The sequence below is a fragment of the Ylistrum balloti genome, unplaced genomic scaffold (assembly GCF_031769215.1).
Source record: "Ylistrum balloti isolate Yb309-2 unplaced genomic scaffold, AGI_CSIRO_Ybal_v1 Utg369850, whole genome shotgun sequence".
Lineage (NCBI taxonomy): Eukaryota > Metazoa > Mollusca > Bivalvia > Pectinida > Pectinidae > Ylistrum > Ylistrum balloti.
In genome coordinates, this window is record NW_026782003.1 from 2,939,149 (window position 1) to 2,956,219 (window position 17,071).

Here is a 17,071-nt window from a genome sequence, read left to right on the forward strand (position 1 = left end):
TGTAGAACCGATACAAACACCTGTGTCGGCATCTCCAACAGACTGTCCTAACCTGTAGAACCGATACAAACACCTGTGTCGGCATCTCCAACAGACTGTCCTAACCTGTACAACATACAAACACCTGTGTCAGTATCTCCATCAGACTGTCCTAACCTGTAAAACATACAAACACCTGTATCGACACCTCCAACAGACTGTCCTAACCTGTACAACATACAAACACCTGTGTCAGTATCTCTATCAGACTGTCCTAACCTGTAAAACATACAAACACCTGTATCGACACCTCCAACAGGCTGTCCTAACCTGTACAACATACAAACACCTGTATCGACATCTCTAATAGACTGTCCTAACCTGTGCAACATACAAACACCTGTGTCGGCATCTCTGAGAAACGATGTATCGACACCTCCTACAGACTGTCCTAACCTGTACAACATACAAACACCTGTATGTGCATCTCTAACAGACTGTCCTAACCTGTACAACATACAAACACCTGTGTCGGCATCTCTGACAAACGATGTATCGACATCTCCAACAGGCTGTCCTAACCTGTACAACCAATACAAACACCTGTGTCGACTTCTCCAACAGAGTATCCTAACCTGTAGAACCGATACAGACACCTGTGTCGGCATCTCCGACAGACTGTCCTAACCTTTACTATATACAAACACCTGTGTCGGCATCTCCGACAGACTGTCCTAATCTGTACAACATACAAACACCTGTATCGGCATCTCCGACAGACTGTCCTAACCTGTAGAACCGATACAAACACCTATGTCGGCATCTCCAACAACCTATCCTAACCTGTACAACATACAAACACCTGTATGAGCATCTCTAACAGGCTGTCCTTACCTGTAGTACCGATACAAACACATGTGTCGGCATCTCCGACAGACTGTCCTAACCTTTACTATATACAAACACCTGTGTCGGCATCTCCGACAGACTGTCCTAACCTGTACTATATACAAACACCTGTGCCGGCATCTCCGACAGACTGTCCTAACCTGTACTATATACAAACACCTGTGTCGGCATCTCCGACAGACTGTCCTAACCTTTACTATATACAAACACCTGTATCGACATCTCCAACAGACTGTCCTAACCTGTACAACATACAAACACCTGTATTGGTATCTCCATCAGACTGTCCTAACCTGTAAAACATACAAACACCTGTATCGACATCTCCAACAGACTGTCCTAACCTGCACAACATACAAACACCTGTATTGACATCTCCGACAAACGATGTATCGACACCTCCGACAGACTGTCCTAACCTGTACAACATACAAACACCTGTATGAGCATCTCTAACAGGCTGTCCTTACCTGTAGTACCGATACAAACACCTGTGTCGGCATCTCCGACAGACTGTCCTAACCTTTACTATATACAAACACCTGTGTCGGCATCTCCGACAGACTGTCCAAACCTGTACTATATACAAACACCTGTGCCGGCATCTCCGACAGACTGTCCTAACCTGTACTATATACAAACACCTGTGTCGGCATCTCCGACAGACTGTCCTAACCTTTACTATATACAAACACCTGTATCGGCATCTCCGACAGACTGTCCTAACCTGTACTATATACAAACACCTGTGTCGGCATCTCCGACAGACTGTCCTAACCTGTAGAACCGATACAAACACCTGTGTCGGCATCTCCGACAGACTGTCCTAACCTTTACTATATACAAACACCTGTGTCGGCATCTCCGACAGACTGTCCTAACCTGTACAACATACAAACACCTGTATCGACATCTCCGACAAACGATGTATCGACACCTCCGACAGACTGTCCTAACCTGTACTATATACAAACACCTGTATCGGCATCTCCGAGAGACTGTCCTAACCTGTATTATATACAAACACCTGTGTCGGCATCTCCGACAGACTGTCCTCACCTGTATTATATACAAACACCTGTATCGGCATCTCCGACAGACTGTCCTAACCTGTATTATATACAAACACCTGTGTCGGCATCTCCGACATACTGTCCTCACCTGTATTATATACAAACACCTGTATCGGCATCTCCGACAGACTGTCCTAACCTGTATTATATACAAACACCTGTGTCGGCATCTCCAACAGGCTGTCCTTATCTGTACAACCGATACAATTACCGTATGTCTTTAAAGGTTCCGAGAAGCGGTATAATCAAATGAAGGCAATGTCTACTGCTCGGTGCCTTATTAGGATGTATGATGATTCTACAACAATACAGTTAACCTTTCAACATTGCATTAGCGTCGAAAATCTTTGAAGAAACTGAAGTGGGATAATTTCTTTCTATGTGCAATTTCCTTCTGTTTAACACTTTTTGTGAACAATTGAGTATTTATATTATCTAGTTTCACTTCCTATTTCGTTTGCTACTTCCGGTAGCCGTAGAATAACTACCTCCTGTATACTGATATATCATATTTTCACTCCTTAAAAGAAAATAAAGAAAGGAAGAATCCGTAATTTACCAGCACGTGTGAAATGTGCTCACCACACTTTATATTCTACAATAAAATATGACTGGAGAATTTCACAATTTTATTGAAGATAATTTATTTACAACCTTTTTATAACTATCCGGTTGACGTTTGCATATCTTTCGTTATATTGCATAGGTTCTTATATTTAGCGGCGTGGTATTACGTAATTGTGAATACATAAATTACACCGAATAAAAAAAAGCAAAAACTGCTCTTTCGTTCTGTCGAGGTGATATGTTGTAGTTGATATAGGGTTCGATACCTTGGCAGAACTGGGCGCCAATCAAAAACTTCAATTTCTAGACTTGTGTCCTAGGTGACCTCCGTTGGTACATCAGACGACACGTATTCCCTATTGGCTGTATATCTAGTCAGTGCTAACATTTCACTATCATTGAAGAACATATTATTGATTAAAAAGTGATCGCTTTGAACCTAATACCGTACCTGTCTATATTTTGCATTTAAAACTTTTGCTCAAGCCATAACGAGCAATTAAAGATTGAATTGACGTCACTGCTTGTGGTCGTTTTGATAAAAAATAACTTTTCTTTGTATATTTTAAAAAAGTCAGTCCAGTGTGTAATATTATGTGTGGTTTGGTGGGTTGTCGCACCTGTCTATGCAGATTGAAGATTTTATTTCTTTACAGGTAAGTTAAGTAGCATAACAAATATATGTTTAATACTAAAACATCACACCACTTAGATTCGGGGATAACGTACAGCGTCACAACAAACACTCCCTTTCCCCTGCAGGCTGTCCACCTGGATTCCAACCAATGTCAGCCAGGACTGACGTGGACAGCTGATTTACACACGTGGTACAGGAAGGGAGGGTTACCTCATAGATTGAAAATGCGTATGACGAGGTTACAAGGTAGGATAAATGACAAGGAAGAGTGCTAGAAATGGGGTGAAGTGGTAAAAAGACGGAGAGTTCGAAGTGCTGGAAATGATTGAAAGTGCTAGAACTGGGAGAGGGTTGAAAAGGCGTAGAGCTCGAGAGTGCTTGAGATTGAGGTTGAGGATAGGAAGTGGAGAAGGGAAGAGATTGGTAAAACGGCGGTGTAGTCGAGAGTGCTGGGGATGAAAGAATGGGCATATCAATATTGCTATTGCTTAAGATGAGGGAGGGGGCGGGGTATGGAGAGGCCAAGAATTCTTGTTATAGCGGGGGAGGGGTTCCAGGTCGGGTGAATGTAGTTCGAATCATTCAGGTTGAGAAATCGTCGAGAACATAGGATGGGTAAGGGGTTTCACTTGAGGTTATACGGATATTATAGCGGAAAAGCGACGAGGTCGACAGTTCTACGGATGAGTGTAGGCGGCTCAGATTGGATGGGCGAGGAAGGACGCAGAGATAAAAAAAATTTGGGTACATGTAATAATTGAAAAGTAGAAGGGATGTCATTATAATTCTAACTGTTGTATTAGCATTATGTCTGGTCCAATGTCAGTTTAAATGACTTTCTGATGCAACGCTTTTCGAATGTAGGCATTCAACGGGAAAATATGGCTTAGGGCTCCAGGAATGAAGTCTTCTTGGATGAGTTACGTCACGTCAATGTTACGTTAGCTTTACGCTTCAGTGTTTCCTTTTTAATGACGGCTCCATCTCCATTCATTATAATAAACCCACAGATTCTATTGCAAACGGTGACGTTATCTTGTCGTGTCTCACTTCACTGAATAGGATGACCGTTAGATGTCACACCTATATTACTGGTATGCCAACAATGCGGTACGTAAGATCTACCTGTACTTACACTTATCACACCTACCGTCCGGATTACTCCCGGTATTATAGTGTCGTAATGAACGATTACGGCGCTAAGTCGCGCTAGCGGTATTATAAGCATTGTCAGCTTTAACAATAAAAATCGACTCAATGGCAATTACCAATAAATTCAAGATAACTCGAGACTTTACTTACAGTTCTTCATATCTGATATATATTTTTTTAGTTTGTTTATTTTAGTTGTAAATTTGGGACATCTATCTGTGTTCGCTTCCTTTTTCCCTCAAAAGAAAATGGTTTGTTTATGCTGTCCATACTTTTAACAATAATTTGGGTCTCGCTTGTCCACTCTTGACCGTCCTAGGAGTCTACTGATGCACGTAATTTGGACACCTATGAGGTCACGGTAGGACGACCGTTACAAAGATTTCAAAGGTAGGAACATATAATTTATCTAGTGAAGCGTACTCGCTGAGAAACCAACCACCGCATTGCTAATTAAAGGTACATGTGCTATTTTCCTGTTGAATTGTGAAATTCAGCTCATTGTCAAATATAAGGAAACAAAACAGGCTGAGTACAGGATAAGAATAAAACATAAATAAACAAATAAGAAAATACGCAATTATGACGTAACTGAAATATAATGAGGTGTAATGGGTGATAAATTACTCCCTAAACTTATAATGTAAAATGTGCAACGGTGAAAGTGAGAAAAAAACTCTTATCAAAGTCGGAACTCAGATCAGAGACGTATAATTTGGCCTGATTCCTAGTTGCAGCTCTCACCTCTTTACTTTTCATTACATGAGACATTACCATACACTTGAAGGGTAGTATTGTATGTATCGTGTCTATGAACCACAGCGTTCCATAGTTTGTCCCTGTGTAGAGTTGCTTTATAAATCTGGTATGAATTTGTCTGGGCTATACCGTTCTCCAGTGAGCATGTTAGAAATATGGGAAGTTGTATTTTTCGTCTGTTTTGATGTAATGACGCCGTATGTACATGTTGTTTTTTCTGTTCCATTTTTTGTGTTGGTTTTCTTTTCTTTTTTTGAACGTTTCAAGTTAGCGTAGCAGCAATTGCCGACTGCAATCAGAAATGTTAAAACATACATTTTAACAAGGCTTGGAGATACCATCATTCATTGGTCTCTGAAAATCTAAGCCTAATGGATGACGACATTTTGCTTAAATCTGATTTAGAAGGCATATATACATAATATACTTTCATTATGACGAGCATGCCTCCCGAGTCGAGAGCATGCAGACACAAAATTATTTACCTCTTACTGTAATCAGTACATGTTTTATATAAATATTTGAGGGGAAAGTTACACACAAAAGCACTTTACTATAGAAGTCATGTTCTTTGTCGTATAAACACACACGTAGTAATGTTACATGTCAGTCAATGTGATACAGTTGATTGAAACGAAACATCTCGACCAATGAGAACGCGATATTTTAATGTAGACACTCCCCTAGCTATCTTTGTCTGCACGCGATAAAAATAACCACACAACACTAGGCTAGCATTGAATGGATATATATCGTGGTGTGTCTAATACTACAGAGCAGCCTGCAGTTGGGATTTGTACTCAATTTCCATACTCATTTGGATTAAATGTTTATATTTTATGGATTTAAAGTGCATTTTGGAGGAAACGTTCGATAATATCGCCAGATTCAGGTAAAGACCGATAGTTGTAAGGGTTAGCAGGTCAGACGAGATTGTAGGTCTAACAAGACTGTAATCACTTCACAAGTGTAAGCGAAGCAGGTGACCAACCTGTCTCCATCATATCTCTTAATTATCTATAATTTATAATGATATTTGGCGAAAAAATAAATGGAATGTTGTCTTATGCTACCGTCACGTGCATGTCTGTAGCGCTATTAATTAGCATAAATGATTGATCATTTTCATAACATGTCTCGTTGTTTTGTTCTGATAAAAATAGTGACTGTATTTGTTTTCTGAAGCACATGCTATTTGTAAACCTGGACATTAACTGACTCCGAGAAAGGCAGGTCACATTTTACATGACCTTTGCTACTTGGCGAGAAGCAGAATACATGCACGTGTATAACAGTATTTGTGCGTGCATGATAATAGACGTGTCGAACAATCGATCTGGTGCCTCCGGTCTCGTTTAATCGTAAGACCAATTAGGCCGATATGACAGCGGGTAATACACATTTTGACAGCGATGTCGGTCAGACATTAGATTGGTCAAGTCTGGACCGTATCAATACACGTTGATGAACATAGTTTTAAGTAATTAGCTCGATCCCATTACAGTTGGCTTACTCTGTGTATTCCCAGTCCACTGTATCTCTACCTATGATGCTAATGTAACCAATTAAATGTCCATAAATTTGTGTAGGGATCTTAATAAAGAGTTCAGTGTACCTTATCTATTACTCCGGACAGGTTGACATACGAGGACATCACAGACCGTGCTAATTAATGGAATACACTGGCGTTTATATGTAAACTGGTCAGCTTGACCAGCTCAGTCTGTCGACTTTATTGGATCACATCCTCCCTCTCAACTGGTACAAAAATCCAGTCAACTTTAACAGGGCACCATTGTTGTGTCTGTATGAGACAGTATCCCCCTGGGTCAGGGTTTGGACATGTGTGTATCTGGCACACTGGCTAATAGCCAGCACTAGGGAACATGTCTAGTATTACAGAGGAATGCCTAATCTCAGCTACCCCCTTATGATAAAGAATATTCAGTTTCTGATGTCTTGGTGTCAACACATCAGAATTATTTTATTATACATTCAGACCAAAGTAAATCCCAGGAAAGTTTTATAGTCATATTTATCGCTTATTCATTGATTCCAAGAATTAAGTTCTATATTTGCATGTTGTCATGTTTTGTTGTCTCACTGGGTGGATTGTCAAACTTCCGTAGATTGCATGATCTCTTCATGTGATGTCATATATATTGTGCAAAATTTATCAGAATATGAAGAGGAAGGGAAAACCAAAGAAACCCAGATGATCGATAAGTGATCAATTATTGTTCCATTTTCCAGCTTTTGGTTCATTGTAACATGATCAGCCTAACATGCGCAGGTAATCTGGTGCTAATCTTATGTTACCTGTATAGTGTGACCTCTCTACCTTACCTGTATAATCAGACATTATGCAGGTAGTGTCAAATTGTAAGATCTGTAGAATATGATGCTGCTTTTTACTACCTGTATATATTGATGTATATTTGTATGTTACCTGTATAATATGACAATTTATACTTAACTTTTTCAATCTAACAATATTTACCTGTAATCTGACACTACTTTTACTTTACCTGTATATAACATGACACTGTATACCTAACTTTCATAAGCTGAAGTAATTTACTTGTAACATTTAACTCTATTTACCTGTTATTACATGACAATCTGCCTGACTTTTACACACTGTTACTACTTACCTGTATAATCTGATCCTACCTATGTAATTCAACAATCTTACATGCCGATACTTACATTAACAAACTTATACAATTTTAAAACACTTCATACCTATAAATGTGATAATCCATTCCTAACCTGTGTAATCTGACATTTTCTGCATACTTGTAATAAACTGAAGTAAATGAATTGAATCTGAGGCCTGAAACTACAGACCTTTATCATGGTATTTCACTAATTTACTCTTGTTGGTTTGAAATTTATCTCTGGGTTTAATAGTAGGAAAAATATGGTATCTAAAAAGCCTGCTATCATTTTAAAGTGGATGTGTGATAAGCAGGCAATGGGATAAAATTATGTAGTTTGCCATTATTTCGAAGTATATAAATGCTCTGATGTAATTGATATGTGTTAACAATTTCGTGAAACTGTTTGGTATTTACATATATTGATATGTTTTGTACACTTTCCCAACTGCATTATGTAATATATACTTTATCTTTACATACAGGCCTGGAGTTGAAATGTTAAAATCACATTTATGTATGATGTATGTTGAAACTACTATCATTTTAACGCTATGATATGTGGCACCATTTAATAGCTATTGTCTCACCATGTTGAAATTTAAACTAATTTACATAGAAATAGCTGTAAGCTTTGGGTGTCTGTTAGTGTGGCAGAGGAATTTGATAGGTTTTATGATTATAGAAATTACTTCTGGTTTAGTGGTCACACAGAAAAACTCCTGTGTGGTGTAATATACATGTGTATTTATACAGATATATGAACACAGATGCTTATTTATGGTGATTATGGCAATATTTGCATACAGGAATGACTATGATAGTGTGTACTGACACTTATGTGTACTGTAGGTAATTTTAAAAAAAGACAATAAAGAAAATGGTTGATTACTGGAATAACTGCATTGAATTACTGAAAATTTTGTTCAGCATATTTCAGATGATTACTGTTAGAATTAATCAGAATTAACAAATTTTTGTTTGTATGTTTCAGATAATGCAAAACACACATCTAGATATCATCCTTAAAAAGAGGAAAAAACGACACTTGTTTTTCTGGTGATGCATTGGTGAATCAACAGCGGACATGTGACATAATTATTTATTTCCCTCATTAATTCAAAAGTGTCTAATTATGTGTGATGTAAATAACAGCTGATTACGTAGGTGTCGGGATATAGTTGATGTGATATTTCTGTTAACATGAGATCAGAGGGATGTGAACAAATTATTCCAACATCTGGATGTGATTAGCACTGAAGTTAATTGTGTATGATAGCAGTATAAAAATGGCTAACAGTCTGTTGAAAAGCAAGCGCTTTTTCTGCCGGGAGTGGGCTTTTAGTAAAATCAACCACTGCCTGGAGAACCGGCCCTCCTCTAAGACCTGTGGTGCTCTGATTATGGGTGGACCTGGGTGTGGCAAGACTGCCTTATGCTGTGAACTTGTGTGGCCAACAGCATCACAGGGCAAGCAGAAAGTGTTAAATAAGAGAATTCTGGCTTTCCATTTCTGTCAGGCTCATGACATTGGCAGTTTGTCACTGGCTAGTTTTATTTGCGACCTTGTTAAACAATTACAGGAGTCCAATCTGATCAGTGGTTATAAAGAGCTGGTTAGTTCCCAAGAAATACAACAGTTGATTAGTCCAAGTGAATGTGAAAAAAATCCTGATGTGGCATTCCAAAAGGCCGTGTTGGAACCACTTTCTTCCTTACAGTCACCAAAACAGACCTTGTTCATGCTTGTGGACTCTGTTGACGAGTCATATTTAACCTGTACCAGTGACAGAACTACTGGCAGTAAAACAATTGCCGAGTTATTAGCCAATCATCACACAGATTTCCCTAAGTGGCTATTACTGGTGTGCTCATCCCGTAAACAGAGCAAGTCAGTCACACGACTGTTCACAGGATTTCGGAAAATTAGTCTGGATGATTTGAGGAAATCTCATGTTGTTCGTGATGTCCAACAATATATCCTGTGTCGCCTGGACCAGGAGGAGGAATTACGACAGCATCTCAGTCGGGACACTGCGGAAATGTTAAACCAGCTACACATCAAAAGCAATGGATGTTTCCTATATTTAGAGAAAGTGTTGGATGGTGTGGCGGAGAATTTTATCATGCTGAGAGAAATTCGTGAAATTCCCGGAACATTGAATGGTTTGTATTTGTGGTTGTGCCAAAGATTATTTGTTAGGAAGCAATTTGCCAAGATACAACCAATTTTGAATGTGATTCTGGCCTCGCGAACACCTTTGTGTGAGTCGGAACTGTTTCTGTGTGTGAGGACAAAAAACACGACACTCACTGAGAAGGAATTTCTAGGTAGATTAAAGCTATTATCTAAGATACTGATAGAAGGACAGGATCAGTGCAAAATACTGTTCCATCACAGTTTTGCGGAGTGGCTGTTAGATGTGAAGCACTGTACACAGAAGTATCTATGTGTGGCGGCTGACGGCCATGGCATGTTGGCGATGCATTCCATGGTAAATGGCCCCAAATTAACTGCTCTGCAAGTACAGGATTTTGCGGGGCATCTGGTGAAGGCTAATTTACAGGAGCCACTCCAGCATCACCACTTGGTACAGATATTGTTGCTCTCAGGAGCTAACGTAGAGGACAGCTTGTCAGCAGGTGTGCCCAAGGAACAGAAGGTTACCAAACTTTTGCTTGACGCTGGTGCGAAGCCTCCAGAGGACTCTGAGGAGGCACAAACAGCAAGTCTTCATGCAAGCATGATAGAGGAAGCAGAAGCTGAACCCAAGCTTCCAATGGAACTTGATATTCCTGTCAATCAGATAGACAGTAACGGTCGGACATTGTTACATACATCAGCACACCAAGGAAATCTGGAACTGGTTAACTTTATTTTGTCAAAATCTGTGGAATTAGAAGTGGTTGACAAGAATGGTCAAACGGCCTTGAACTTAGCTGCTAGACAAGGTCACCCAGAAGTTGTAGCTGCAATTCTGAAGGCTGGTGCTCAAGTTGACCATGCAGATGGAGATGGCTGGACACCACTTCGGTCAGCTGCTTGGGGTGGAAACACTGATGTTGTTAGCTTACTTTTGAGTGCCAGTGCTGATGTCAACCATGCAGACGCTGATCAGCGAACGGCCTTGAGGGCTGCAGCTTGGGGTGGTCATGAGGAAATTGTTTTGAAATTACTAAAACATAATGCTGATGTCAACAAGGCAGATAATGAGGGCCGAACAGCGCTAATTGCTGCTGCTTACATGGGTCATGCAGAAATTGTCAACCACCTTCTGAAATACGATGCGGATATCAACCATGAAGATTGTGATGGTCGTACAGCATTGTCAGTGGCAGCACTGTGTATTCCTGCAAGTCAAGGACATGAGGAAGTGGTCAGCATCCTGTTAGAGCAAGGAGCAGAGGTCAATCACCAGGACAAGGATGGTATGACACCACTGTTGGTGGCTGCTTGTGAAGGTCACATGGACGTTTGTGAACTGTTGCTTGATTCTGATGCGGATTGTGATCATTCAGACACTAAAGGCAGGACACCTTTATTAGCTGCAGCGTCCATGGGACACTCCAAGATTGTGAACCAGCTCCTATTCTGGGGCTGTGCTGTGGATACAATAGATTCTGAAGGAAGGATTGTGCTGAGTATTGCTGCTGCTCAGGGTAATGTGGATATTGTCCAGCAGCTGCTTGACCGTGGTCTTGATGAGATGCATAAGGACAATGCTGGATGGTCACCCCTACATATGGCTGCTTATGAAGGACATGTTGGGGTATGTATATCTAAACTTCATGCGTAGACATGCATTATATCATTAAAATTACATCATTTATCACTCATACAGAGATTTCACTAAATGTATATGTCATACAACTTAAACAAAAATGCATCATTTATATTCACATTTTATGTAAATGATAAGTTTAAAAAAAGAACAGCTGTTTGTGAATAGGCTATCTTTGTGAGTTACTACACATTACGTGTCATTAGCAAATACACCAGTTTTTAGCTGCTGATAGAGATCATTAAGTCTATTAGAGTAAAGCAGATGTCATTCGTCACTGAATGGAGACGGCTAAAGTGGGGGGGGATATGGAAAAAATCAAAATGAAAAAAGTCTGAAATATCCCTTTTTTTTGTACTGGAAAGAGCCAGCTGTTCTACAGAGCTTGTACTATATGCACTCATATGTCTCATATATTGGGTGTTTTATTGGTTGCAATACGGTTGACAGCAGAGTGTTGCACTGTGACATTCCTGGACAGAAAACAAGACTATCCTATTTGCACTACCACTGAGAAAACAAACATTTCGGCTGTTTGAGCTGTATCAATAATGTACATTGCATCAGATTACAGAAGTGATAAAAAGTGATATAGTGGAAGCAGCAAGTTGCTGACAGGAAACTGTGAGGTTGTTACGGAACCTGTTTTCAATTATTACAGCAATGTGTGACTTTCTCATGATCTGCTTTTCATTTTTGCTATGTAGTAAAAAAGATATAGGTCAAACAGTTTTTCCCAAGGGTAATCCCTTGTCAGGATACTGGATCAAGTTCTGGAACAGGTCGGTTTAGAATTGCCATCTGGATGCTGTTAATGGCCGACCCTTGTGTTATAATGCATGCATGGCCTATGATGGTTCCTATCCTAGTGGTAATTGGAATTTTTGTTGGTGGTTTATGTGGCTGGTCTTTCCCACCTGATAGAGATGATCTCTAACACAGTATAAACCATTACTGTTTTAGGTTTTGGGTTGAAATCAGGTTGGTAACACTTGCATTATGTGACAGACATAATCCTGACCTGTTGCATGGGAGTTGCGACTTCCTTCTACTAAAGCACCCTCATTCTTCCTGAGAGTATGGATTAAACTGTGCTCTTTACTTTATTTTCAATTTAATTTGGATTTTTTCTTAGATTATATTTAGAGATTCATCTGGTTTGTCAAAATGCCAATGTTTCGGAATGATAATATTGCAGAAAGCAAGAACCATTTCCTCTCTGCAACATAATGATAATAAAACAAATATGCTTCCTGCCATTAATATTTGTAAACTAACAGAATAAACACAACAAGGAATTAGGGGTCATTAAATGAAGGTCACACAGATTGTGTTCACTTCAGCTTAAACCATTGTGGAGAAGTTCCCCAATTTCCATATTTCATGCTTTTGTATTTGTAAGTGGTTCTGACCAAACATTAATTTAGTATTGGAGAGTGTGAAAGCGTTTGGTTTGTTGTCAGGCACAGATGAAGAGTGTTGTAAGCTTTCAATGGATGAGCACCTGGTATTTACCTTGTCTCGGCCTTGTTTACTGTTCACCAATGGGGTGTGTAGGACAGTGAGATTCTGGGAGCATTGTAGGTCAAGTGAAAATATGAATGAAATTTTGACAGACAAGCCCAAATGTGATATTTATGAAATAGGATAAACTTGGCTCATATAGGTGTCGTCTCAAGAACCAATCTTCTCATTATAATTCATTATATTCATATATTCGTGATTCTTTTGTATGTAGGTGTCTAAAACATTTCATTCAATTCTTGGTATGCAAAGGTAGGGTAGAAATTGTATACAAGTTCAGGCGTGAAGTTTGAAATTACAGATGTAGTATTTTTGTGTATGAAGTTTGAAATTACAGACATATGGTATTTTTCATTAAATGATATTACTCTTACATATGTCAGGAATATCTATCCCTATCAGTCCGAATGTGATCGTCTTCTTCAACAGCTTCCTTGTACCAATCATACAGATATAGTTACCAAGCCTCTCAGTAATTCATGATTGTTTTCATTAGGTTATTAACAGTAGAATGCCTTAAAAACTAACAAAACTGGTTATAGGGTTTAAAGGTTGACAATACAACACATCAATTATTAATAGGAGTTGTGTTACCTGGTATAATGAGACAGTTTGCTGTACAGAAGCCTGATATGGGTATCTCATCAATGTCGCATGCACTGTAGATAGTACTGATAAAGCCACCTTTTTGTAGTTGTATATATACCTACGTTAGTAAGTTCGTTGCTAGTTAGCATATGCATACCCAGTATCTACTTTTTAAGGCTTTCATAATGGTATCACAATTATAGCCAAACATTGAATCTAAAAATTTAAAAGCAGTAATGTTATTTTGGATTAAATCTTTATATGCATATTTAAGGCAGTAAAATAGTTACTGGACCTCTTAACTTGTGGATTTTATTTACAAAAGTTGTTGGCCAGTATCTGTATAACAGCAGGATAAGGCATCAGCCAGGGTGTGGGCTTACTATAGGTAAAATATGGTACATAGATATAAAATATGATAAAACTTTCAGAATAGGTTTATGTATAATACATTTGCATTAATGCTTTATCATAACAAAGTCGTTTTTTGAAAGATGTAGATGTCAAATTTGTCCCCGCCTCAACGAAATAAAAGCTCCACAATTCTCTAAGCGACCAGCTATTACCTGATGTAAAGAAATCAATCTTTGTATATATAAGGTCAAAGACCTGCTGTCCCATTTCATATAAATCTAGGCCAAATCAATGAACCTTATAATATAGGAACTCAATTCTTCTGTCAATCGTGTTGATGTGATATTTTCAGATTTCCCTTGAGCAATATAGTGAATAAACAACCTATAATTTTTTATTAAAGAGAAATGTTATTGATATCAACATGCAAGTTGTGCTGAGTTATTTTGTGTTTTTGTTTCCCGGGTAAATTTGTATTTCTGTGGTCAGATTGACAATCAGATATATTAGCAGGTATACTGACTAGTATCCATATATTTTGTTCTACTTGTACAAGACAAATGGAAATTCAAGAAACTGCACTCAAATTCTTGTACAGCAAGAAAGGCGGGTAACAAATTCTTGAGCTGTCAAATTGACTTCTAGACAAGGACACCTGAGGAGTAAATCTGTAATACAATATATAAAACATTCCTTCTTATTGATTTTTTACTGTCCTGAAATTAGGTTTATAGGTTTACACGCAGTGCACACTTTAACATAGACCTGAATTAAAATAGATTTGCTTGGCTGATGTCATCTGTATATACTGCCGTAAGAAACTACAAAGTAGAATTCTTATTGTAACTTTACCGATTTTTTGCACATTCAGCAACATTTATGTTGCAAGGTAATCACAAACAGTTATTTGTGTAATTATATATGCAAGACATCAATGGGAAAATAGAAACATTAGAAAAGCCAACACTTCTGATGTTTGAATACAAGTACAGGAAAAGGTCACAGACTATCAGTATACAAAATCAAATGTGAAAATATATTTCTTGATCTTTGGTATACATTATATTGTATGTAGTTGTGTCTTTTATATCTCTGAAAATATCCATTTGAACATTCGTTATTAAATAGTTTTTGTAATATGTCTCTCTTATGGTTTCTACCAATTGAGTGCTGGTTCTTGTCAAGCGTTTAGCACACTCATTGATTTAAGGCCATATTACATTTTATGTCAAAATCTTTGAATTAATGAGCATATTATATATACAAATTCAGTGTGGCTGAGTTTAGATGTGTAGCAGTCTCACATTTTCCTGTAATGTACAAATTTTATGGAGGTTTTACCGTCCATGAACGAAGCAATTAATTTCGGAAGACGTTACTGATATTTCTTTCGTTTTTTTACGTTTTAATTGAATAATGACAGAAGGAAGGATAGGGAAATTAAATAAATTAGAAATCGCATCGGACACAAGGCCAGTGCCCTGAGTACAGTAATTAGAACATGACAGTAACTCCTTTAAAAGGAAGACATTGATGTGTAAATGGCTGCCAGGAACACATTAAAAAGAAATGTGGATATCTTCCTGAAAATAATGTGTAACCTATTTAATATTGTTAGTTAAAAAGTAAGATCGAACATAATTTGCAACTGACATCTGAAAATGACATTCACTTAGTGAACTTCCCTTAAAGGGGTGGAAAATAAATACCAGACCAGGAGTGATGATGCAATTTGGAGATAATTTTGTAATGAGCACTTGTAGTCTGGAAATTTGGAGGAGGAACCAGGCATACTTTGTAATTTTGACAACAGGAAAACTGATAAAAGCAACCAGTAGTCTGTTTTTTGCAGTGTTTCCATTATAGAGGCCTTGATAGGGCCTTGCCCAATCTCACCTGCATTTGTCATAGTTCATGCTTAAAAATCAAAAATATTTTTTCATGTCTGGACTAAACCATACATCATACTGCAATTTTGTCTCAAGCAATTCAAAATTACTTTTCATCTTTGTCACAGAAAGAGCCTAATTATCATTGAGCATTTTAAAGCTAACATTATTATCATGGTAGCCATGGCAACAAGAAATCTTTTTGATGATGAAGACATAGGAGCTTTTACTGCTTGATTATCGATTTGAATATGCAAATGTGGGGGGAGATAAAAATCTGCTTTGTTGGTAGTTTTTGTCTTGAAAATGTCATTCATTGGTCTAAATCACAAATTGATTCCTTGTAGTTAGTTTAATGTTTTGATAAAAAGTTTTCGGCTGAAGAAATTATTATATTTTGTGATACCAGGCATAACCACCAGTTATCAATAGGCGATCAATTTGTGGATCCACTGGAGTAGAGAGAAGAATGTGAAACAATTTGTATTGTTGAGAAAGTTCTGCCTCGTATTGAACATTTTTATATTGCTTTTGGTCCTTTATGCACTGTAGCCTCTCTATGACTCACAGACGTAATTTATTTCGGGAAAATGTGCATTTATGTATGTAGAGCTTTAGTAGTTTAGGTAATCTGTGATGTAAATAAGAGTGTACTATTAGCTTCATTTAAGAGAGCAAATCTTTTCACAATGCACTTTGTAATGTTGATGGTGTCCAAATGTTGTATATGACACTGAAGGTGTCACAATGACATATGTGTGTCAGATAACTTCAATAAAATAAAAACCACAGTATTTCCCTCAGGGACAGAAATGACCTGATAAAAATCCAATCATACCTCTTCATTGAGGAATGGGGCAAAAGCTTTGTCAAAAGTGACATATTTTTACTGTTGATAAAAATCTAGGAATTTAAAGTAATTTGACCTGACTCATACTAACTTGGTGTATGATGTACAACTTAATGTTTATTTAGTAAATAGAATTATTACACACCCTACATTATAAATTTATTCAAAAAGTTATCAATTGTATGTGTAGTGAGTAGATTGATTTTAATGCCATTAAAATCCCTGAGGGGTGTTAGACAAGGCTTGATATCAGCACCCACTTATTCTGGATGGGCCTCTGTAGTGTGTGTTGTTGTGATGCTCTTTCATGATCATCGTGTAACCAATGAAAAACAAGTGAAGTGAGAG

At 38.0% G+C, this 17,071-nt stretch overlaps 1 protein-coding gene across 1 annotated transcript in view; it reads left to right on the forward strand.

Annotated features, from left to right (window-relative positions):
* Positions 1-5,830: 5,830 nt before the first annotated feature.
* Positions 5,831-17,071, forward strand: part of LOC132545581 (ankyrin repeat domain-containing protein 50-like) — a 38,881-nt gene continuing 27,640 nt past the window's right edge. Inside the window, exons 1-2 of the mRNA XM_060209272.1 lie at positions 5,831-5,968; positions 8,731-11,506. Coding sequence (XP_060065255.1) covers positions 9,026-11,506 — 2,481 coding nt within the window. The 5' untranslated portion in view covers positions 5,831-5,968; positions 8,731-9,025. The remainder of the gene's footprint in view (positions 5,969-8,730; positions 11,507-17,071) is intronic.